We start from the raw sequence: 24,433 nt of genomic DNA, 5'->3' as shown, positions 1-24,433 counted from the left end.
CTTTGTCCCTGCGTAGTTGCCTGTCTCGCTTTTCCACTTCCGCAGAGGGGAAGAGAGCAGCAAGACCCGCTGAGGTGTGTAGCAGGAGGTGAGGGGGACAGCCCTATTAACTGTTTCCCCTCCTGAGGCTGGCGTGCAGCTTGGGAGAGTTCTTAGCTGATAAGCAGGAAACTCCAGGTTTCATCCTCGGTGCCTAAGATAAGCAACTGGGATGGCACACACCTGTAAGCCTAGCACTCGGGAGGGAGAGGCGGGAGGTTCAGGAGTTCAAGGTACTTAGGGGCTGCGTAGCGAGTTCAAAGCCAGCTTGGACTAATGAGATCTGTATCCAGAACAAACCAAACAACAAAGACAATGTCAAGAAGCCAGGGCCAGAGGGGTGGCTCGGTGGCTAGGGGTGCTTCCAGGGGACCTGAGTTTGATTCCCAGCACCAGTGTAAGGTGGCTCACAGCTGCCTGCAACCATAGCCCCTGGGATTCTGATGGTCACTTACATCCTTGTGTTAGGTCCCACTGCAGGGCGTGGTCTCTACCTAGGGGCGGGGCTTCCCCTCTCCCAGAGACTCACTATATAAACCAGCCATTTTGGTTTCACTGGCCCCTGTTGTCCTTTACCGCCCTTGCCACCCTTGCCTTGCCCCACCTCCCTGCCCTCTCCCCTTCCCTTCCCCTCCCCCTCCCCTGCCACTTCCAACAAGCCTGCATTTATTTATAGCTCAGTCTCCCATTAGCTCATTCTGCTTCTTTAATCAATCACGTAGGGCACCTGCACGTACCTGCACACCCTCTCATACAGACGCAGGAACGCACAGTAAATCTTAAACACAGACAGACAGACAAACAGGCGAGGAGGCTTGTTTGCTCGTGTAGAATGACAGAAAAATGTTGGTCTGGATCTCTTAATCGCTCGTGAATAATGAACGTAGAGACCACACAAGTGGCTGGCGCTTGGAGGACCTGCCGTGGGCAGTTGGGAGTCGTTATGGCTGCTGGAGCCCGTGAGCCACCTAATGAAAGTAGCAGCGAGAAGCCAGGGAGACGGATCCGTGGCTAAAGAGTTGGTAATATGCAGGATGACTGGAAAGCAAAGATGGAGGGGCTGGAAGGTCACCGAGGAGACCACTTAGGTGCGTCCAGGTACAAAGGTGAAATGGAGAGACACCATGAGAGTTGACTAGGACGAGCTAACCGGCCTAAGCTGATAAATGATCTCCCAGGGGAAGACTGGAGGAGAGGGGAGAGAGGGCGCACCCGGCTCCTTCTGTGTAGATAAAACCAACAGGAGATAGCATGGGGGGTGGGGGTGGGGATGATACCACTGTCCCAACCAGAGCACTTAGTCAGGGGTTTCTGATGACGTCATTTTATTTATCTATTTACTTTTATTTGAAATGGGGTCTCAGCCATGCACGGTGGCGCACACCTGTAATCCCAGCACTCAAGAGGCAGAGGCAGACGGATCTCTGTGAGTTTGAGGCCAGCCTGGTCTACAAAACAGGACAGCCAGGGCTACCCAGAGATACCCTGTCTCGAAAAACAAAACAAAACAAAACAAAACAAAACAAAGAAATGGGGTCTCATGTAGCCCACGCTGATCTCAAACTTGTTATGTAGCTGCGTGAGACCTTGAACTTCTGATCCTGCTGCCTCTACCTCCCCAGTGCTGGGATTCCATGCGTGAGCCACCACATCTGGTTTATGCCATGCTAGGGATGGAACCCTGGGCCTTCATGCATGCTAAGCGAACACTCTAAAGCCCTCTGAAGACATTGTTTGCCATTTTAAAAATTGTGTGGGTAGTTTTGTTGTTGTTTGGGTTTTGTTTTTGTTTTTGGGGCAGGGGTCTCAAAAAGCCAGCCCATCAGGCCCACCTAGATCATGAGATCTTAGTCACGTAAGTCCTGGTGCGTGCCACCACACCCCGCTCAGCAGGACCCCTTTCTTCTGTGCAGCTCAGTGCTTTCTCACGTGCACCTGCCTGCCTGGACTTTGGTCTAGGAGTGAGTGAGGCAAGGGAAGGTCGTGCAGAGAAGTCAGAGGGTTTGATGCGGTGGGCAGTTGGGAGTAATTGTGGCTCAGATTAATTATCCCTGAGGTGTCGGTGTGGTGGTGGTGGTGCTGATGATGGTATCGGGGTACAGTGAGGGGAAGGGTGGGGAGGCCCAGGTGTACTGGGGGGGCAGTGTTCTTCATCTGTACCACTGTTCCTCTGCTGCCCTGGAAATTCTCTAAGCGCCCTCCCTGCTTTCCTGCTGTGCCTTAGTTACTCAGAGCTGGTTTCTGAGCTGCCTGGTAAATTTCCTCCCTGTGTGTTCTCCACTGACTGCATATGAGTCAGCTGCATTGCTTCAGCTGGGTTTGGGGCTCCTGTGGGATGCTGTCACATGCATTTTCATTTAGCCCCATCACCCAGAATAGAGGTATTCGTGTGTGTGTGTGTGTGTGTGTGTGTGTGTTGTGTGTGTGTATATATATGTGTGTGTTTACATTCACATGTGTAATTTGTGTACACGTTTCTATGGGTGTGTGCATGTGAGCTGTCTGTATGCATATGTGTTTACATGACTGTGGAGACCATAGATGGATATCTGGTGTCTCTCTTAATCGATCTCTCCATCTTGTTTACTGATTTTTATTACATTTGTATGCGTGTGGGGTTTTCACATGCGGAGATCAGAGGCCAGCTCTGAAGAGTCCATTCTCTCCTTCCATCATGTGGGTCTCGGGGCTTGAACTCAGGTCATCAGGCTTGTTGGCAAGTATCTGTTCTATCTCAGTGTATCCATCTTGCTGACCTGATGTGTCTCAGTGAACTTGGATCACTCACTGTCTCTGCCTCCCCAGCACTGGGATTACAGATAAATATTGCTGCACTCAGCTTTATACATAGTTTGTGGGGAGCTGAACCAAGTCCTCATGTTTGTCCAGCAAATACTTGCCTTCTGAGCCCTGTCTGCAGCCCCCAGAATAGCGTTTATTGACTACTTCCGGTTGTGACCCACGTAGATGAGCTTTGATATGGATTATGTGTAGGCCTCCTAAAGTTCCTGTCTTAGTTTCTCAGTGTGACAGGGTAGGGAAGCAGGGCCTTTAGGAGCTGAGATTAGGGTCTGGGGCTGGAGAGATGGCTCAGTGGTTAAGAACTTGCTGCTCTTGCAGAGGACCCAGGTTCGGTTCCTAATACCACATGGTGCCTCCCAATCCCCTGTAACTCCAGTTCCTGAGGATCTGATGCTCTCTCCTGAACTCAACACAAACCAGACACACAGGTGGTACACACAGACAGACAGACTGACAGAACACTCATAGATGTTTAAAAAAAAAAAAGAGCTGTGCGGTGGTAGCACATGCCTTTAATCCCAGCACTTGGGAGTCAGAGGCAGGCAGATGTCAGTGAGTTCAAGGCCAGCCTGGGCTACAGAGCGAGTTCCAGGACAGCCAGAGCTGTTACACAGAGAAACCCTGTCTTGAAAAACAAAAGAAAAAAGGGGGGAAAAAAGGCAATTAGGGGATAATAATAATTGGAAGCTGAAATGCCTCTATAGGGTTGTGTTTAAAACACTCTGTCTCCAAGATGTAGAGCCTGTTAGGAGGGGAAGTGTGAGAGGTTAGTGTTAACTGACAACTTAACCCAGCCTAGGATCCCCGAGCCATACCCTGAGGGAAGTGGGAAGCCCCTTCCACCGTGGGTGGCACCATTCCCTGGCTGGACCTTATGAGTGGAGAAAGGGAGCCTAGCATCAGCATCCATCACTCTCTGCTCCTGGTGATGTCATGAGACCAGGTGCTTCCTGCTCCTGCTGCCTTGACTTCCTTGTCATGATAATAAACCCTTTCTTCTTTAAGTTGCTTTTGCCAGAGTATGTTATCACAGTGGCGAGAAACGTCACCAATACATGGTGCATGGCTGACAGAAGTACATTACTGGGTCTTTGAAGGTGGTACCCAGCCCTTGTTCCCATACAGCTGTCTGTGTTTCTCGGTCTCTTACCATTTGAAAATCCACTGCATCATGCTCTTACTTATCTTAGATGGAGCCATTCCACTGTCTCTCCCTGGGGCGATGGACTGCAGCGCCCCACCCCACCCCCCAGCCCCAAATCATGAGCCAGACTAGTTCTAAGGTGCTTAATCTTCACTGTCAACTTGACTGGGTTTAGAATCACCTGGGGGGACACACCTCTGGGTGTTACTGGTTATCATTTCCAGAGGTTTAACTGAGAAGGGAAGACCCGCCCTGCGAGCTGAGCGCAGGCCATCCATCCATCTCTCTCTGCTTCCTGACTGTGGTTGCAATGTGACCAGCCGCCTCCCCTCCCCTCCTCTCCCCTCCCCTCCCCACCGTGATGGACTGTGCGCCCTCAGACCGTGAGCCACAAGAAACTCTCCTTGGAGCTGCTGCTCTTGTCAGGTATCTTTATCACAACACAAAAGTAACTAACGCAGCCATTAAGAGAATGATGATGACTTTCTCCCTTCGGCTGGATTAGTCATCCAAAGTGTGGTGTTATAAATGGAATCCACCCTCCCCTGTCTTCTCTCCTCTGCACACATCCATTTTGCCCTTCTCCCCTCACCCCCGCCCCGACTGGAAGCAGCACCAGGCCCTTGGCAGAAGTTGAATAGATGGCAGCGCTGTGTTCCTGGCCTTCCCGGCCTCCAGAACAAGGGACACCGGGATCCTCTTTATAAATTACTCAGTCTTAACTGGGAGCGCTGGCACACACACACCTGTCGTCCCCTTATTTGAGAGGCTGAGGCAGGTGAATTACAAGTTCAGGGCCATCCTGGGCTATGTGGTCGAGATTTATTCTCCTAAAACAAAATAAAACGACCTTAAAAAAACAAAACAAAACAAAACAAAACAAAAAACAAAAGCTAAACACTAGAACACTAAAAACAAGATGTGTAGTGTGTGTGTGTGTGTGTGTGTGTGTGTGTGTACACATGCCGATAGTGCACATGTAGAGATCAGCTGACACTTGCCCCAAATTGGTTCTTTCATTCCAATATGGGTCCTGGGGATTGAATCAGGTTGTCAGGCTCGACGGCAAGTGGCTTTGTCATTGAGCTATCCCAATGCACCGCTTATACTTTTTTTTTTCCAGGTTTCACAGCACCAAAGATAAAGTTTGGTACTCACTCCCTCCTTTTTTTTTTTTTTTTTTTTTTTTTTTTTTTTTTGAGACGGCCTCAAACTTGCCATGCAGCCAAGATGATCTACAACTTCTGATTCTCCTGCCTCCACTACGGGAGTGATAGGATTACAGGCCTGTGTCACCATGCCCGGTTTATGTCCTGGGGATGGAAATCAGGGTTTTATACACACTAGGCAAGCGCTCCACCGTCTGAACTACATTCCCAGCCCTGTGTTTGTCTTTTAAATGAATCTAAGCTAAACAATGGCTTTCAAATTTGGCAAGGTTTTGTTTGAAGACACAGCTGTTTCCATGCAGAAAAGAGCATTCCATTAGTCAATATGACATCTGGTGGCAGGGGAGGGGGCGGAAGAGGAGATGACACACAGGCACTTCACCCCGGAAGCTTCTATTCAGGCTAAAGAGTGGTATGTGTGAATTCAAGTGTTGGAGACAGGAACACCAGGCCAACACCATTTTGCCTAGTTGTGTATAGACCCTTACAACACATGCTCAAAGAACAACAACTGTTGGTTACTCGATTGATTGGTTGTGCGGGGAGGGGGGAGATGCACATGCCATGGCATGTATGTGGAGATCAGAGGACAGTTTTCAGGAATCAGTTCTCTCTATTTTGTGGGACCCAAGGATCGAACTCAGTTCCCAAGACTTGGCAGCAAGCATTTTCACCCACTGAGCTATCTCACGGGCTCTTCTAAGCATTTTTTTTTTTTTTTTTTGGTGTCTCATTCACAAATGCAACAAAAAGTTAATACACATAGCACCGGAAGCGCAGGTGTTGCACTCTGTAGTGCTGTTAGATAATTCAGACAATATTTGGAATTAGGGTGTATTTTTTACTATCATCCCAGCTACTTAGCAAGTTGAGACAAGAGGGTTGCTTAAGCTCAGGAGCTTGAGACTGTCTGGGAAATAGAACAAGATACTGTATCAAGAACACTACAGTTGAAAGAACCGCCCAGTTTCTCAATCACTCTATGTTTCTACATTTTTTTAAGTTAATACAAACTCCTTCAAGAAGTTTTCCCCCCACCTTTATTTATGTATCGTGTGTGTGTGTGTGTGTGTGTGTGTGTGTGTGTGTGTGTGTGTGTGCGCGCGCGCCACATGTGTGGAGGACAGAGGACAACTTGCAGAAATAAGTTCTCTCCTTCCTTCAGGGTTTTGGGCATCAAACTCGGGTCATTCTGGAGACAAGGCCTTTATCTGCTGTGCCATCTCAAGAGCCCTGATTCAGGTTTCCTCATCTCTATGTAAATGCTTGCCACTGTTATTACAATGAAACTTACTTGATGGACTGCTTTAAAAAATGGTTTAGAGAGAGATAGCCAGGCATGGTGGCACACGCCGTTGATTTCAGTACTCTGCGAGTCCGAGGCCAGTACAAAGCAAGTCCAGGACAGTTAAGGCTACACAGAGGAGCTCTGCCTCAAAAACCAAAACCAAAACAGCGACAAGGAAAATGGTGTAAGAGGCTGGAGAGGTGGCTCAGCAGCCAAGGACACTCACTGACTGCTTTACCAGAGGATCTTAGTTTAATCCCCAGGACCCCACAGTAGCCAATGCCCATCTCTAATAACACCAGTCCAGGAAACCCAGTACCCTCTTCTGGCTCTTCAGGCACTGTGTGGATGATGCATGCAGCACACAGACATACATGAAGACAAATTACCCATGCAATAGTGTCAATTTAATTTAAAAATATATCTTAAAATAATAATAACAATTAAAAAAAGATTTCACTAAGCCATGTAAGATGTTACAGGCCTGCCCTCCCGGCACTCTGGATGACGGGGCAGGAGGTTGGCAAGTTCAAGGCCAGCCTGGCCTATATATCAAGACCCTGTCTGAGAAGAAAATCAACAAGCCAAATGTGGAGGTACACACCTTTAATCCCAGCACTCAGGGAAACAGAGGCAGTTGGATTTACTGTGAGTTCAAGACCAGCCTGGTCGACAGCCAAGGCTACACAGAGAAACCCTGTCTCAAAAAAACCAAAACAGAAAAAAACAAAACAGAAGAAAACAACCCCCCCCCAAAAAAAACCACAAATGAACAATACTTCCCTAAGATTAGAGAGTCCTTTCATTCCAGAACTTGAGAGACAGAGGCAGATGGATCTCTACGAGTTTGAAGCCAGGCTTGTCTGTCCCTCCCCGCTACCCCTGGTGATTGTTAGGTTAGGGATAATGACACACAACCCCAGCACTCAGCATCATGAGGAAAGACAACTGTGAGTCTAAGGATAGCCTAGGATACTTAAGAGATCCTGCTAAAAAGAAAAGGAAACTTTGGAAGCAGGTCACGTCTCCTTGATGGATGTGGTCTTTAAAGAATATTTTTATCATGGAAGCTTCATGTTCATGAATTCATGTCCGTTGCCCGTCCATGGGCAGATAAACAATCCCACTGTGTGAGATTCATAAAAAAATAAAATAAAATAACACTGTGGGAGTGGTGGCTGGCACAGATCTTGTTAGTTTTTCATCTCTAAAGAAATAGAGAAAAGGAGAAAAAGTTTGAAAAGCCAAGGAAAGAAGGGTCATGAGGAGTCAAAGATGGCGGGCAGGTAGCACGCTGTGAGGTGGCGGAGGGGTCACTGAGGTCCCTCGCTGTCTTTATCTTGACTATATCTGAGAATAATCAAGAACCTGTTAAGTGGGGCAGCGCCTTGCTTGACTCTCCTGTGCGCTGAGGGGACCTTTTGAAGAATCCTTTTCTCTTGAGCCTTCTCAGCATGTGAGGCCATTTTTGAACTGTATACTGAAAAATTAGGCCTCACGAATCCTGCTTTTTTGAGGGTTTTGTGTGTATGTGTGTGTAGTTCCTTGTAAGTTTTTAAAAGAAAAATTTCTTATTATAAAATGGGTCAATATTCAGCCTTCGGCCCGAGACCTAAAATTGCTCACATTTTAGGATATAAGGAGATTGTATCTGGGTTTGAGTGTCCTTGAATCTTTACCACCCCAGCTACCCACCAGTGAACCCAACCCTTTGGGTTGAGGAGGATGGAAACTGGTGTCAGATGAGGGTTATTTTCTTTCTTCTTTTATATTTTTTATTCTCTCTTCCTCCCTCCCTCCCTCTCTCTCTCTCTCTCTCTCTCTCTTCTCTCTCTCTCTCTCTTTCTCTCTCTTTCTCTCTGTGATATGTGTGTTCATGAGTGCAACTATGGTTCACATATAGAGGTCAGAAGATGATTTACAGGAGTTAGTTTTATCTCTGGGAATGGAACTCCTGTCCTCAAGCTTGGGAGCAAATGCCTTTATCCACTGAGCCATCTTGTCTGCCCTCAGCTGAAGTTTGGGCTGCAATCTCAGTATAGACCTCTCTTGTTTGAATCTCTAGGCTAAGCTAACCCAGTGGTGTCTATGCTTTTTCCCTTTGTCCTTTCTATTTTATCATTTTTTTTCTGCTATATGTTGGGGATTGAATCCAGGGCCTGGTGCATATCAAATAGTCTACCATTGAGCCATGCCCCCAGCCCCTCACACGCCCCCCAGCTCCCCACTGGCCAAAGTCTACCACTGAGCCACGCCCCCCAGCTCCCCACTGTCCAGTCTACCACCGAGCCACGCCCCCCAGCTCCCCACTGGCCAAAGTCTACCACCGAGCCACGCCCCCAGCCCCTCACTGGCCATAGTCTACATTGAGCCACGCCCACAGCCCCTCATTGGCCATGGTCTACACTAAGCCATGACATCAGCTCCTTAGGGGCTGATCCTATCCAGCCTAGAGAACTCTTGCCTAGGATGCTTAAAGCTCTTTCTTAACTTGGATAACGAGTCATGCGCAAACACACATAACAGCAATAAATAAGCTCCCAAGCTCCAAACTGGAGGTTAGGAAAAAAAAAAGAGAGAGAGACAGAGAGAGAGGAGAGAGAGACACAGAGAGAGACAGAGAGAGAGAGAGACAGAGAGAGACAGAGAGAGAGAGAGAGAGAGACAGAGACAGAGACAGAGACAGAGACAGAGAGAGACAGAGAGAGAGAGAGAGAGACAGAAAGAGAGAGAGAGACAGAGAGAGAGAGACAGAGACAGAGAGAGACAGAGAGAGAGAGAGAGAGAGAGAGAGAGAGAGAGAGAGAGAGAGAGAGAGAGAGACTATCCAGGGAGGTCTTTAAAGGTGGCTACGGAGAGTATATAGGTAACAAAAGAGCCTCAGTTCCCGGGAACCTGATGTCTAGATGGAGTGGGCGCATGAGTGCACGCATTGTTACAGGTCTGGAAAGCTCAGGCTAGTTGGGATCATGTTGAAAGTGACCCTATTGGCGGGCTTCACTAAGCCATCCCGGGAGAAGGAAGTGCAACCTGACCTGGGGCTGGAGAGATGGAGAACAGGGCTAGAAGGGGAGTGGGTGCCGACACCTGATGGAAGCAAACGATACAGGAACAGCTTTGAGAATCCAGAGAACGACCGCTTGGAGCTGCATCTCTGTGTCTCCCCCCCCCCCCGCCCCCACCATTCTTTTCCTCCTCCTCCTCCTCTTCCTCCTTGCTTTCACTGTGAATCTCTCAAGTGCTGGGGTTACAGGCATGCTCCACACAGCCTCCCTTCTCTCTCTCTCTCTCTCTCTCTCTCTCTCTCTCTCTCTCTCTCTCTCTCTCCTTTTTCCTGTTTTTTTCTGGAGACATGGTCTCAGGTACATAGCCCAGGCTGGCTACAAATTCACAACATGGCCCAAGGTGATCTTGAATTTCTGATCCCTTTGACCCGCCTCCCAAATGCTGGGATTACGGGCATGTGTCACCATGCCTGGTTTGATGAAGTGCCAATGATCAAACCTAGAGCTTCCTGCATGCTGGGCAGGCATCAACTGAGCCACATCCTCAGCCCACCCTGTCCCCCGTTTAAGGATGGTTTCTGGGGGAGAAGCAAGCCCTGCACATCATGTCCTTGAGGCAGATTACAGTGCTGAGGTGACTGTCTCATGGATTTTCCAATGGCCTTGTGCCTGTGGGTATGTGGCTCACCAAAGTCCCTGCCACCGGAGATCTCTTTGTCGTAGAGACCACTTTCAACCCAAGGCCAAACTGATCTAGAACTGGAGATCTTCCCACCTCTGCCTCCCAGGCGCTAGCATCCCGGCTTGTTCCCACTGCTCAGCAATGGTTTATTTTTATTTACATTGTTTGCTTGTTTGTTTTTCCACGACACAGAGAATGTAGCTCTGGCTGTCCTAGAACTTACTCTGTAGACCAGGCTGGCCTCGAACTCAGAGATTCGCCTGCCTCTGCTTCTCAAGTGCTGGGATTAAAAACATGGGCTACCACTGCCTGGCTTATTGTGTGTGTGTGTGTGTGTGTGTGTGTGTGTGTGTGTGTGTGTGTGTGTGTGTGTGTATGTGCGTAAGTCAGAGGACAACTTGTAAGTGTTGGTCCTCTCCTTTCATGGTGTGGGTTCTGGGAATTGAACTCAGCTTATCACTAGACCTCTCAGCAAGTGCCTTTACCATTTGAGCCATCTCACCTGTCCCTTAACTTTATTTTATTATTATCACCTGTGTGGGTAAATGTGGGCGTGTGTGCCATGTTTTGCTTATGGAGATGAGAGGACAACTCCCAGGAGTCAGTTCTCTCCTTCCATCATGTGGGATCCAGGGCTTGAACTCAGGCCATTGGTCGTGTGTGGCACATACTCTATCCACTGAGCCATTTTGCCAGCCCATAATACTGTTTCAATTCCTTGTGTTGGGTAAAACACAGAAGGCAAAAAAAAAAAAAAAAAAAAAAAAAAAAAAAGCAAGCAATTTTGTTTGCATACTCTTCGTTTTTATTATTTTTAAAAACATATTTAGATATCAAAAGTGAAAAAAAAAAGGCATATGTAACCAACAACATTCAATCTCCAGTGCATAATGAAAAGAGGGAGAGAAAGAAGAGAGAGAAAAAAGAAAAGAAAAAAAAAACCCCACACACAAATGAATTGTTTTTTTCCCCCCGGTGGAGACATAACGGATGCAGAGCGGCCTGCTATGAGATTACATTCACGTTACTTTCTTGGGCAATTTTTCAGTAAATTGGTTTTCTGATCATACCCCCAACTAAGAAGCGTTCAAAAAAGATTATCTAACAGAGGTGGTTGACCAGGAGCTGCCTGTCTCTCTCATTCTCCCCACCACCAGCACCACGTGTCCACTGCTCACATACAGCAGCCGGAAATGACACATTGAAGTGAGTCACCAGTGCCGCTCTGAGTCACCCAGTAATTGGAGAAAGTTCTGTCCTGTTAGGTCACACAGCCCCTTTTTGCCATTCTGCTCCTGACTGTATTGGAAAAATTTAAAACCACTTTGCCCTCTCTCAGATTTCTCTCTTCCACCTAATCTCCCCCCTCCCTCGTCTTCCTTTAACGTGGGCTGCCAAGCATCACCTTGGCAAGGTCCCTAAGGAAAAGAGCCATGGGGAGGGGGGGGGGGTGGAGGCGGAGGCGGGGGAATGTTGGGGTAAGGGTGCGCTGGGCTGCCACTAGGCGGCAGTGTGAGCCCCATCACCGGGGCCACCCAGAGGGGCAGGCTTAGAGAGTGATGTGCTCCTGACACACAGCGATACAGACCCCCAAATGGGACACCATTTGCCATGGTTTAAATGAAATGCCTTTTCCTTAACAGTGCTTTTTCTCCCCCAACAAGCATACAAAGAAGTAAGAACGTGATAAATATTCAAGCACACCCCTGGACTTCTCTCCCCTGCAGCCCCACCCTGGAGACCGGGGATGAAGAGCCAGGCATACACACATCTGATCTTTCTTTCACTCTTCCTCAAAGAAAAAAAAAGTTGTATGGGCTTTTTTTTTTTTTTAAAAAAAGCTGTGTAAACAAATCACCTACACTCTGAAATAACATATGCATGCTGTGTCATGGGAGGGTACAAAGGGGGCCCGGGAGAAGGCTCAACACCAGGCAGCCATTGGATCTGTCCATCTGCTGCCCCCTGGAGCTGAGCGAGGTGGTCACTTCCACAGTGGACTTTTAAGATAGGACAGTGTTTCTTCATTTGGCCTGTGGCCACTAGCCACGGCAATGGCAGACAGGAGAGAGAGGTGGCCACAGTGTGACCGGAACACAAATGACCTTCACCAGAGCGTGTTGAGTGAAAGCCTTGTGGCCCTGCCCTGCTGGGACCTTGGTGGGAACCGGCTCCAAAGGCTGAGATGGCGGAAAGATCCAGGTTTTCAGTGAGTCCTATGGTTTAGATTCGAGACCTCTGTGGGACAGGGGTCCCTAGTGAGGGAGTTAGACTCTTTCCGCTTCGAGAGTCTGAGGTCTGGGAGGCTGGTTGGAAAGATTTACCGGCGTGGGAGTGAAAAGGAAATGCCTTCTCTCTCTCCCGAAAGAGTCCTTAAGACAGTTCTTTTCTTCAGAGGTTCTGCTTATAGCATCTCCAGTTTTGTCCCAAATGAAGGCTTCCCTTCCCGCTCTCATGGCTCCATCAATTGGCCCATGAAGAGGATTGTATCTGGGAAGAGAAGAATCATGAGAGTTGAGAGCTGAGATCTAAAGAGGCGAGTGAGAGCAGCCAAGTGACAAAGTGAGAGTACTGGGGTCCTGGCACTGTGTGGGGCTGTGTGACAGAGTGCTGAAAAGGGAATGGAATTGACCAGAATCTTTGCTGAGGCCCCAGGGACTCGAGGGACATCTCCATGGTAAGCAAGTGTATAATGATTCTTTTTTTTTAAGTGCCAGGGGAACAGGAGAATATTACAGAGCTCTGCTCACCTGTCGGATTGTGCCAAACCACAAAGAGGAAGGGTCGGTTCATAATCACCTCCGGAGGGGCCATGCGGGCTGAGATTAGAATGGCTGAAAGAGAAGGGACATTGTGTTAGGGTCAGGGGAATGTTGTCACTGGAGTGATTCCAAGAGATCTAGTGACACCAGTCTATCTGGTGGCAGCACTGGGAGATGAATTTCAGGTGGCTTAAAAGAAACTAGTAGTGGAGTAGGGAACCCAGAGCATCATGCATGCAAGAGTGCTATGGCTAAACCATGCAACCCTAGCCCCTCACTGGGGGATTCCAGGCAGGTGCTCTACCACTGAGCCACACCCCAGCCCCTCACTGGGGGATTCTAGGCAGGTGCTCTACCACTGAGCCACACCCCAGCCCCTCACTGGGGGATTCTAGGCAGGGGATCTACCATCAAGCTACATTCCCCAGTCCTTGGTTTTTCAGGACAGGGTCTCACTTCTTTGAACTTGCATCCTTCTGCCTCAGCCTCCCGAGGCATGGGCCACTGTACCCGTCTTCTAGTGGTTTCTTTGTTCACTGAATATCGCCCCTAAAAGTTTTGAGACTTCCTTTGAGCCCCAGTTTCCTATCAATCACAAATATATTTAGAGATTACTACTATACTAAGCATATCCTTTAAGTCCGCTTCTCACTGTAGCAGCACCTGGGGGAGGGTTGTTTGTTTGTTTGTTTGTTTGTGGGGAGGAGTGTTCTCATCACATCCCTGGGAACTCAGGAGCCGTAGATAAGACAGCTGGGTCCCGGGGGGAAGTGGATTGGTTTTCTATACCAAGAAAAAGGCTGGAGAAGGATAAAAGACTGGCCTCACCCTAGGGTTCCTGCAGGGTGGTTGCCACTGCAGGGTGGAGGCCTGAGGCTGGCAGAGCCACACTCACCTGTGGAGGAAGACGCCACGGTGCCACTCTCATTCACCTCGATCTTGACTTTTTGTAGAGCCTGCGCTACCGAGAGCTGCTCTTGGTCTGAAACAGAGGACACAAAGGACCCATTATCCACCACCCTGTCTTCTGTGGGAAAGAAACCCTGACCCGTGGAAGCAAGAACGTGAGGGGGATCGTCTCTTACCAGTAAGACTCGTGAAGTTGGCCTCGGTTGAGCTAAACATGTCAGTCATGCCCAGATTCTCCAGGGGCCCTCTGAGGTCCACTTCAGTCTCTAAGGAGAACCTATGGGCAGGAACAGGGAACAACATGAGTTTGGCCCTCAAATGTTTCTTCTCCTGTCACCTACCAGGTACCCTCTAGGACAGTGAGACAGAGTAGAAACTGATGTGAGCACAGAGGAAAGAGGCCTGGTTTTTTGTTGTTGTTGTTGGTCTTAACACAGGCTCTCATGTAGCCCAGGCTAGCCCCAAACTCATTATGTAGCCAAAGATGGTCTTGAATCCTGGACCTCCTGCTTCTGCCTCCTAAGTGCCAGGTGTGACCCATTATGCCTGGTTTATGTAGCGCTGAGGCTAGAACCCAGGGCCTCAAACAAGTTGGGCAAACATCCCAGCAACTCAACCACATCCCCGACCCTGACCTTGAACTTCTGATCCTCCTGCCTCCACCTCCCTAGAATGGCATTAAAAGTCTTTGAAACTTCATTTGGCTAGGAGGTCTGGCCTTTTTTTTTTTTTCCCTCTTCCTTGCCAGAAACTTCTAATATTAATGAGCATTGTTCAATCTTTCCGCCCCCTCGAATCCGTGACTAATGGCTTTTCCCAAATAAGACAGTAGTCTTGACATAATTGTATTCTGTTTGACTGCAGGAGGGGGACAGGCTCGTGTTCCCCCTGTTGGAGCTCACTGTGGTCTGCAGGCTGTTTCAGAGCACGCACTCGGCGAGCCTATGGGGCCCCCCTCTTTGCTTCCCACCAGGGCATGAGTCATTAGTTCCATCTTGATGAGAGAGAAAGATGGGAGAAGAAGGTCAGGATCTAAAGCAACTCAGTTCTCCTCTTTCTCCAAGCCTGGTATTACAGCATCTGGGAGTTTAGGGGAAGCCTGGGCAGGAGCTTCCCTATAATTCTGGAATTACCCAGCCACAACCCCCTCCACCCCTTTTGATTCTGCAGAAGGATTAGCGGAGAAGAAAAAGGGAAAAGAAATCTGGTTTTTTTTGAGGGGGGGAGGTAGAGGTAGGGTGGGGTGACAGGGGTGAGTCTCACTCAGAAGCTGTGACTGCTCCTTTGCCTGGCCTTGGAATCGATGCCTTTCATTGTTTAGTGGGTGAGGGAAGGAAAATGGGGGGGGGGTGTGGGGGGGTGGGTGGGAGACATTTACAAAGTGGTGTAGAATAATCTAGAAGCCCCTATATTCTCATTTCTCTAGCTCCTCTTTTGGCTGGTCGGCTATTTGTTTGTTTGTTGTTTTGGTTTGGTTTGGTCTGGTTGTTGAGATGGGGTCTTGCGTAGTCCTGCGTAGTAGAACAAGCCAGACCTTGAACTCCTGACCCTCCTGCTTCCAGGCCCCTAGTGACGGGGTTGCAGCTGCGCGCCATCATGCCTGGTTTATGCGGCAGTGCTAGGGCTCTGTGCCTAAGAGGTAAGCACCCTGTCAACTGAGCTACATCTCCGCCTCTTTCCCTGCCTGCCCGCCAAGGCCTCGGGGATGGGTCTTGCCCTATATAGCCCAGGTTGGCCTTGAACTCATTATCCTCATGCGCTAGCTCTTCAAGTGTTGGGGTCACAAGTTTTGTACTGCCACAGTTGGTCTCTGTGGTATTGGGTTCAAACCTGGGGTTTCCTGCGTGCTAAGTGAGCACTCTACAAACTAAGCCACATCTCCAGCAATCTTGCCCTCACAGCCAAGGCTGGTCACTATCCTCCCCCCTTGCCCCCCCCTCCCGGCTCTCAAGCACAGGCTTGTGCCAGTGTGCTCAACTTACTGGGTATTCTGTGCATGGGCTATGTGGGTATGTATGTTTATAAACTCTCTCTCCTCTCCAACAGTAGAAACAGGCAGAAAGATGATGAAATCAGAAGCCATAATCAAGCCCAGGCTTAGAAGCCTTCCCATCATCCCTCCCACGCATGTCCCTTCCTTGTGGACATCACCCATCTGGGAAACCCCACACGGGGACAGTGGCTTTAGGAGAGGTGGTGGATGTCGGGATTAGGGTGTTGGCCAAGTGGGATGGCTTACTTAGGCAGGATGAGGTGGCGGGGCAGTCTGGTCATGCTGCTTTTCCACTGTCTGATGAGCTCAGCATCCAGAATGTCGGTGAGGGCAGAGAGGGGCACCTCCTTTTTGAAAGGTGCTGCGATAAGCATGCTGAGGGTCTCGCCATGGTAGGGCAGTTCCAGGATGTCATAGTCGTGGCCGTCAGGAGTGGTGAACTCAGCTGGGAAGATACCAAGATGGCACCTCGGAAATGGCTCCAGCTCACGTGGGTGCCCTCCTAGCTTTCCTCCTGGTTCTCTTGTCCTCTCTCCTTCTAGAAGGGCCAAGCTCTCCATCCTAGCTTTGGAGGTCCTTTAACCCATTCTACACCCCATTCAGATGTTTCCCTTCCCTTTTATTTTTCTGAACTAGCTATGCAGCCAAGGATGGCCTTGAACTTTTGCTCCAGAACACCCGCTTCATGAGCGCGGAACCCGGGACTTTACCAGTGCTGGTTGAGCGCTCTCCCTAAGCTACGCCCCCACCCTTCCTGTCTGTTTTCTCCCTCTCGACCTTTGCTATCTTCTGTCTGATCCCAGCCACAAATTTACCCCCATCCTCATCTTACTCTTAACACCTACACAGCCTTCCCCCTAACTGGGCTGGTTGGCCCCAGGTAACTGCACTAGAGACCTCTTAAGAGGAGAGATGGGGTTAAGGGTCAGGCAGATGTAGGTCTGGGAGACCATCTAGGTTTCGGCTTCATCTAGCACGAAAGAAAACAGTATCTCCTTTCTCCTACTCAGATTATCTCAGTATCTTCTGCTTGAGAAGTCATTGTGATAACTTGGGTGTGTCTGCCTCATCTGCCACTTTCCTCACTCTGAGAGGGATGCTGTGGATGTTGCCCAGGGTCTGTCATTGTGAGATGTGGGGACTGGGGGTCTTGGACTCACTGTAGTTGAACTTGTTGGTCTGAGACATCATGGGTACAGAGACGGTGCTGCCGTCAGACTTGTGGAAGAGGCCTTGGTGGGTTCTGGACTCTGAGAAGGGGTTCTTCCACTGACCGTTGAAGTAGAGGGCGTTCACCAGCACGAGGCGTGTCAGCTGGTCCACGGCTCCCTTGGCAAGTAAGTCACTGATCATACCTAAGGGAAAGCGAGGCCATGAAGAAACGCGATGGGTTTTAAGCATCTTAGATGCTTCCCTTCTGTTCCCAGTTCTCAAATGGATGTTTGTTGAAGGGATACAAGAGATGGTGTGGGTTAGTGGATCAATCAATTCCAAGAGTCTTGGGGTGTCTTTCAGCTCACTAGTCTCCCTCCCTCTCTCACTCCTTCCTTCCATTCCCCTCCTTCCTTCACTTCTTTCTCCTGACTCCTTTTTCTCTTTAGAGTCCAGCCTGGCTCAGGACTCACTCTGTAGCCTAGGATGACCTTAATTCACGGTAATCCTCCTCTTCCTCAGCTTCCTAAGATCTGGCGAGCCACATCCCTGGCTTCACCATAGTTCTCTGGGCCCTGGAATCCAGTTTGGCATCAGAATTAGAAACCTCTGTCCTCCCTCATTTCTCCTCTACTGTTGTCCCCTTAAGCTGTAATCTTGGAGGCCCATGCACACCCGTGTTGTACTTACTGCTGTCCTTAGTGACATCATGTCTTCCGTGTTGGCTTTGCTTTTGTTCATTTGTTTAAAAAATTACTATTATTGTGTGTGTGGGGCGGGCAGTATGAGGTATGTGTTGTGGGTACACGCATGACATGGAGGTCAGAGGGCAACTTATTCCTAACTGGTTCTCTCCTTCCATGTTTTTGTGGCCTCCAGGAATCAAAATCAGGCCACTAGGCTCTACAGCCAAAGCCTTTACCTGTGGAGCCGTCTTGCCGGTTCTGGTAAGTTTTGTTTGTTTGTTTTTTGCTTTTGTTTGTGGGGTAGCTAGGACTGCAGGCATACTGTACTGCATCTGGCTTGAACTGGTTAGTTTTATCTCCCTAGTCTGGTTTTTTTTTTTTGGGGGGGGGACACGATACAGGATCTTGCTATGTACTTCAGGCTAACCCGAAACTCATGACCTTTCTACTGACCTGTGCCATCATACCCATCTCTGTGTGGTTTTATTTTAAAAAGTCCAAGACAAACACAATTCAGGGTTACAGCCCAATGGTAGATCATGTGCCTAGAACTCCCCAGTGAGGAGCTGAGGTATGGCTCACTGGCAGAATGGCTGCCCAGCATGCATGAGCCCTCAGGCTCCCATTCTCAGCACCACAAGAGGAAAGAGGAAAGGGCCAGATAGGTATTAGCTATTATACTTTGGTTCTTGAAGCATTTGCCTTTTATCCATGAAGCTGAAGGGGACAGCTGAGGATAAGTGAACTTGACACTGAGTTCCCCTTTCTCTGCACGCACCCTTGGGACTGGCCCGCTTTCCCCACCGCTTACCTTTGGTGTGCTTTTCCACCCAGTCATTGATGATGAATCTGGCTCTCTCCGCATCTGAAAAGTCCACCTGCTTCACCGTGGTCCGGAAGAGCTTGAAGAAGTGGGGCATGAAGCCCTGGACCAACTCCAGGTCCCTCTGGACAAAGATGGCGTCCGCAGTGGTGATTTCATCCTTGTTCCACGGCCCCATGAGCTCCTTGGACAGCCGACGGAGGGCAGGAGCTGTGCCCTTCTCTGCAGAGGAGCCGGGACAGGACCCATTAGGCTCATGTTGAGCCAAGGCCTTTCAAGATGAGCCAGGTTTCCTAAGGAGGGCCCTTCCCCTGTCCAGGTGAATGAGGTTCTCCCATTCCTCCAGGAGTCAGTTATGGAGGTCTCTTGCCAAATTGTAATTTTTTTTTTCTCTCTCTCTCTCATTGTCCCTTCCCTCTCTCCTCTTCTTCTTCTTGACCCCATTTTCTGAGACTAGTCTTACCATGCACCTCTGGGTGGCATGACAGGATGTAGTCTAGGCTGGCTTGGAACTCACAGAGATCTGCCTGCTTCTGCTTCCTAAGAGCTGGGGCTAATGGTATACAACACCATGCCCAGTTCTCTCTCTCTCTCTCTCTCCCCCCCTTCTTTCTTTTTTTTAAATTTCAAAACAAGATTTCTCTGTGTAGCCCTGGCTGTCTTAGACTCACTTTCTAGACCAGATTGGCCTCAAACTCACCGAGATTCACCTGCCTCTGCCTCCCAGAGTGCTGGGATTAAGCCAGGTGGTGGTGGCGCACGCCTTTAATCCCAGCTCTTGGGAGGCAGAGGCAGGCGGATCCCTGTGAGTTTGAGGCCAGCCTGGTCTACAAAAGGAGTCCAGGACAGCCAAGGCTACACAGAGAAACCCTGTCTCGAAAAACCAAAACAAACAAACAAACAACAAAAGAAAAGAAAAGAAATCTCATGTAATCTGGGCAGTTGCTGGACTCCATACACAGCCATCTATGAGCCTGAACTCCTGACCTTTCTGCCTCCACTTCCCAATCAGTAATGTGGCTACAAGTATATGCTACCATCTTCATTTGATGTTGCGGATAGAACCCAGGGCCCTGTGCATGCTAGGCAAACTATATCCCCAGTGCCAGGATCACACAGTTCCTATGTGCTCCATCTACTGGTTGGTACACAACAGACAAGTCAAGGTCAACTGACCCAGAAGTGGGAGAGAAAACAGGTAGTCCCTGGGCTGCAGCTGGACGTGACTGGACTTGGTGATACCGGAGCCAGCTCCCCTGCCTTCTCTGTTTGTTCTTGCCTCCGGTCTGCGAACCCCTCCTGACCCTCTTCTCCACCTCCCACTCTGCCCCGGTTTCTCACCATTGATTCTGAATCCCATAGCATCTTGGATCTGTTGTTGGGTTTTCCCTGCTGCGGTCAGCTGCAGCATGGCCATCACAGAGGACACCCCATAGGGAGAGAAAACCACATTCCGGTCCTTGGAGGCCTGGACCACGTGCCGAAACACTCTCACTCCGAAGTCGGTGGCCTGACGGGCTGCACGGGACTCTTGGAGGTGGAAAGCGAACCCGTTCCCAAAGACCAGAACCAGACTCAGGGTGGTGAGGCAGGCGAGGACTGAAGACGTCTGCATCCTGGGATAAATGGATAGAGAATCTGATAAGAAGGCGTTTCGAGAAGACTGCCCGGAGGGGGACATGCTCTCTGTTTGCATCTAGCCTGTAAGAGACTGGTCCAGTACGTCCACTTTCTTTAAGATCCCATCATGTGATTAGATGGTGAGCTCACCCGCTTCTGCCTCTAACCAATTCTTTTAATTTTTTCCAGACAGAGTCTTGTTATGTAACCCAGGCTGGTTTTGAACTCAGAGATTCTCCTGTTTCAAGTCTCCCCAGTGCCGGGGATTACAGGCATGCTTTCCTGCCCATTGAGGCTACTTGATGTCTGTCACAGGGCACCTTCTTTTTTTCTTTCTTTTTTTTTTTTTTTAAACCGGTGCCAATCTTTTTTTGTTTTTATTTTGGTTTTTCGAGACAGGGTTTCTCTATGTAGTCCTGGCTGTCCTGGACTCCCGTTGTAGACCAGGTTGGCCTCGAACTCACAGAGATACACCTGCCTCTCTGCCTCCCAAGTACTGGCGTTAAAGGCGTGCGTCACCACCACCTGGCTTCCCGGTGCGAATCTTAGAAAAACACCCGTGTGTTTTCTTCTCCCTTCTGCGGGCCTGAGGAAACCTTTGGACAGTGACAGCTTTTGATTTACAAGATTTTTGGGGTCCCTCCCCCCACCCTTTATTACAGTTCACCAACTACTGTTTCATTCAAGTTAGCTGAAAATTTCTCTGGGACCACTAGGACGGCCCTGTGGATAAAGGCACTTGCCACCAAGCCTGACAACCCGAGTTCTATTCCTGGGACCCATGCGGTAGAGAGAAGAGAGCTGAAAGTCTTCCTCTGATTTCCACACTTGAACTGTGACACATGAATTTGTAGGCAAGCGCGCGCACACATACATATAAAGGCAATTTTAAGGTTGTTTTGTTTTTCTTTTTAAAAGTAAAGTTCCGTTGCTAAGTTGAGAAAAGAGAGGTTTAGCTGAGAAGGGCTGAAAGACAACGTGTTTGCTTCTGAGATGCAGGGGTTAGAAGGGAGGTTTGACTCGACCACCTGTGGCCCTGATTGGACCAGGTGTACTAAAGGCTGCAGAGCTCCAGAAGAGCGTGGAAGAAGGCGGAGGGAAAATGGAGGCGAGAGACGGAGACTTCTGGGTAGGGATGTTCTCTTCCTTAATTAAGCCTTAGGTGAGAGAGCAAGCTTGCCTTTCTCCTACCTGGAGTTTTCAAAGGTGCCTTGTGATTGGCTCTTCGTTTGGCTTTGTTGGCCGTTGCTCAGCTGTGGTTGGCTGTGTCCCTGCGGGAGGCGGGTGCGCCGCGTCACTCCTTTCGCAGTGCTCTCGGGCTCTGCAGCAGCCTGATCCAGCTGTGCTCTGTGCTCTGGCTGCTGTCTTCCTTTATACCAGATGTGGGCAGGAAATAGATGAACTCATACTCCGGCCCCACCCACTTTCTAGCTCTGGAAATGTCTGGGCTGCCCGCCCGCCCTGCCCCCTCTCTCCCTCCCTCTCTCCCTCCCTCCCTCTCTCCCTCCCAGGGACTTGCTGGGACATGTGTGTGTGTACGTGTGTGAGAGGGCATGGGGGATAATTGAGCAAACCTCATTGCCTTAATTGGAACATCCCTGACCCTTTGCCTTTGGCTGGTCTGTCCTCCAGACCCCTAGGGTACCACAACCTACGATGACTACAGTGTTTGGGACTCCCTTCCTTGAGGCATAGTTTGTTTGAACACAACTCCTGTTTACTTCCCCGCTCCTCCCACCGCCCCCCTCTTTGGAGAAGCCCACCCCAGACCCTGCCAGTGCTGTCTGCCCCTTGTGCGCCCTGGGCTTACCTCCAGGAAAAATCGGCCTAGCCTTCTCTTGAGTTTCTGCCCAGTGGCCAGAGGGCATGAAATGTGCCCTGTGATTGTCTGGGTCCTAGTTCCTGTTGGACTTGAGCCCTGACAAGAGAACTTCAGGTTCTTTCTTCTGGCTGCCTCTAATTTGGCTGCCAGGCCTGCAGAGAACCACGCTGACTCCCCACACGGGGCCCTGAGGGCTCTCTGTGTCAATAGCCTTGTGCAGCTGGGTTTTGAGGTGTACTGGGTGGGGCGCTGGTGGCTGGATCAGACTACAGTTTTCCGTGGATGGGAACACAAGTTACCACAGAAAGCCTTGTCAAGGAGCAAGGAATGGTGTGGAAGTTTTGCTGCTCCCGGGAGCAGCCTGAGATGCTTGAGAGAGCACTGAGGTGGTGTTTTCTTAAGATTTTTATTTTTATCACTTATTTGTTTATTTATTAATTGAGACAGAGTCTCACTGTGTATCCCTGGCTGGCCTGGAACTCAAGTCTGGAGCTCTGGCTGGTTTCCAGCTCACAGAGATCGGCCGGCTTCTGCCTCCCGAGTGCTGGGATTAAAGGTGTGCGCCACCGCGCCAGGCGTCTTTCTTAATTTTTAATTATGTGTGTATGCGTGCGTCCTTTGTGGGTGTGTGCATGTGAAAGCTGGGAGGTGTCACATTCCTTGCAGCTGGAGTTACTGGCAGTTGTATGTTGCTCAGTGTGGGCGGTCGGAACGGAACTTAGGTCCTCTACAAGAACAGTATGTGATCTTAGGGGATGAGCCATCTCGCCAGACCCCAAAGGATGCTTTGAAATGTCCTTTTCTGGGTGTAGACACCGGCAGGCTGGAGCCACAGGACCAGGCATAGAAAAAAACAGAATATATAACGCAGTGGGGTTCTGTTCTTAGACCACCGTGGCGGCCCTGAGGAGGAATTATGACTGCGGAGTCTTTTATGTTTGGAGGACAATCTCATGCTCAAGCAGCCCAGGATAGCCCCAAACTCATTATATAGCTGAGGACAGCCCAGAGACTCTGCCCCACCTGCCTCCACCTCCCAACTATTGAACTTTCAGGCCCACACCGCCACACCCGGTTTATGCGGTTACAGGGGGGCTCGAACCTGGGGCTCTGTGCTGAACCAGCTGAACCACATTACCAACCTGACTATCTCATTAGAGAGTGAACATTAGTTAGGACAGCACCTAAGAGGACCAGGCTGGTGCCAGACTCAAAAGCCCTTCGTAAGCCCTAGATACTGTGACCTAGAGGGGAGAATGACTAGAAAAGTGGTGGGGGGTGAGGAGAGGGTACTCTTGACCGTGGGGCTCCCATGCTGTCATCTTTTGTATAGGTGATGGGGTTCGCTCAACAGTATCCATGGAGACAGCTGGCTGGCCAGTCATAGGAAGTTTAGGTGGGCGGTACAGCAGGCATATTTGTGTTGGATTTTCAGTAAACAGATACCAAGGCAACGGGCCCTGCAGAGTTTTCTCACGGAGACCCTGCATCCCCAGGCAGGTGGGGGTGGGGAGGCTGAGGGGAGAAGGGAAACCTCAGTTGGAAACTTAGGCTCATATACAGGCCCAACCTGAGGGGAGCATTCTGGTCCATCCGCTGTGTGTGTGTGTGTGTGTGTGTGTGTTTTCCCTTTTCTCATCTGTGGCTTGGAAGCCCTGAAGGAGGCTGTTTGGTTAGGAGGGAGAGGCAGATGTTCTTAGCCATCTTTGAGGGAGAAGACACAGCCCAGGCACGTGATACCTCTTAACCCCTACGATGTGTCTCCAGATGCTTTAGCAGTCAGAGGTGTCCCCAAGCATTCAGAAGTGGGGTGGGCAGGTGGAGACGCAGCGGTGGGGTGGGGCTCATTGGGTGACCCTCTCTTACTCTGGCTGACATTCTCACATTTTTTTCTGGATCTTTCCCCCTACTGAGACCACCCATTTTCTGGGGCTGGGCTGGGCTTCGCCAGGATGTAAATAGCTTTGTTCTGACTTGGGTCTGATGTTCTGTTCTGGGCCTCACTCAGGAGAGCTGGATGGTGGCTCTGTGTCCTTTCTAGGGATGGGAGGATGGGGGCGATGCTTTTCTTTGGGAATGGAAAGTTTGGCTCCCTCCCCTCCCTCTCTCCCTCCCTCCCTCCCTCCCTCTCTCTCTCTCTCTCTCCTCTCCTCTCTTTTTCTTTGGTGGGGAAGGTGCTACAAATAGAGTCATGCTATATGAGCCTGACTACTCAGGAACTCACTATATGTACCAGGCTGGCCTCGAACTCTCAGCGGTTCTCCTGCCTCTGACCCCCCCCCCCCCACCTAGTGCTAGAATAACTGGCACGTCCAGCTTTTTCCTTTTGAGACAGGATCTCACTATGTAGACCAGGCTGGCTTTGAACTCACAACCCTCTTGCCTCAGTGTCCCAAGTGCTGGGATGAAGGGACCTTTAAACTAGAGGGGACATATGGACAGCTAGGGGGTGGGTGTTTGAAACCAAGCAATGGGCCTATGAGATGGCTCACAGGGTGAAAGTGCTTGCTGCCGAGTTCAATCCTTGGGACGCACAT

The 24,433-nt window shown here is 49.8% G+C and overlaps 1 protein-coding gene across 1 annotated transcript; it reads right to left on the bottom strand.

The window, feature by feature from the left end:
- Window positions 1–10,917: 10,917 nt before the first annotated feature.
- On the bottom strand, window positions 10,918–22,082 carry SERPINE1 (serpin family E member 1). The gene is made up of 10 exons (XM_084761693.1): window positions 21,885–22,082; window positions 21,266–21,443; window positions 19,796–20,070; window positions 18,443–18,676; window positions 16,954–17,148; window positions 16,040–16,238; window positions 13,977–14,077; window positions 13,787–13,873; window positions 12,880–12,963; window positions 10,918–12,619 (listed from the first exon to the last, which is right to left on the bottom strand). The coding sequence occupies exons 1-10, from the start codon at window positions 21,940–21,942 to the stop codon at window positions 12,582–12,584; spliced, it is 1,449 nt and encodes a 482-aa protein (XP_084617819.1). The 5' UTR covers window positions 21,943–22,082; the 3' UTR covers window positions 10,918–12,581.
- Between the last annotated feature and the right edge of the window lie 2,351 nt (window positions 22,083–24,433).

This window comes from Acomys minous (assembly GCF_964271855.1).
Source record: "Acomys minous genome assembly, chromosome: 16".
Lineage (NCBI taxonomy): Eukaryota > Metazoa > Chordata > Mammalia > Rodentia > Muridae > Acomys > Acomys minous.
The sequence above is the reverse complement of the archived record's forward strand: the minus strand, read 5'-3'. Positions and strand labels throughout refer to the sequence as shown.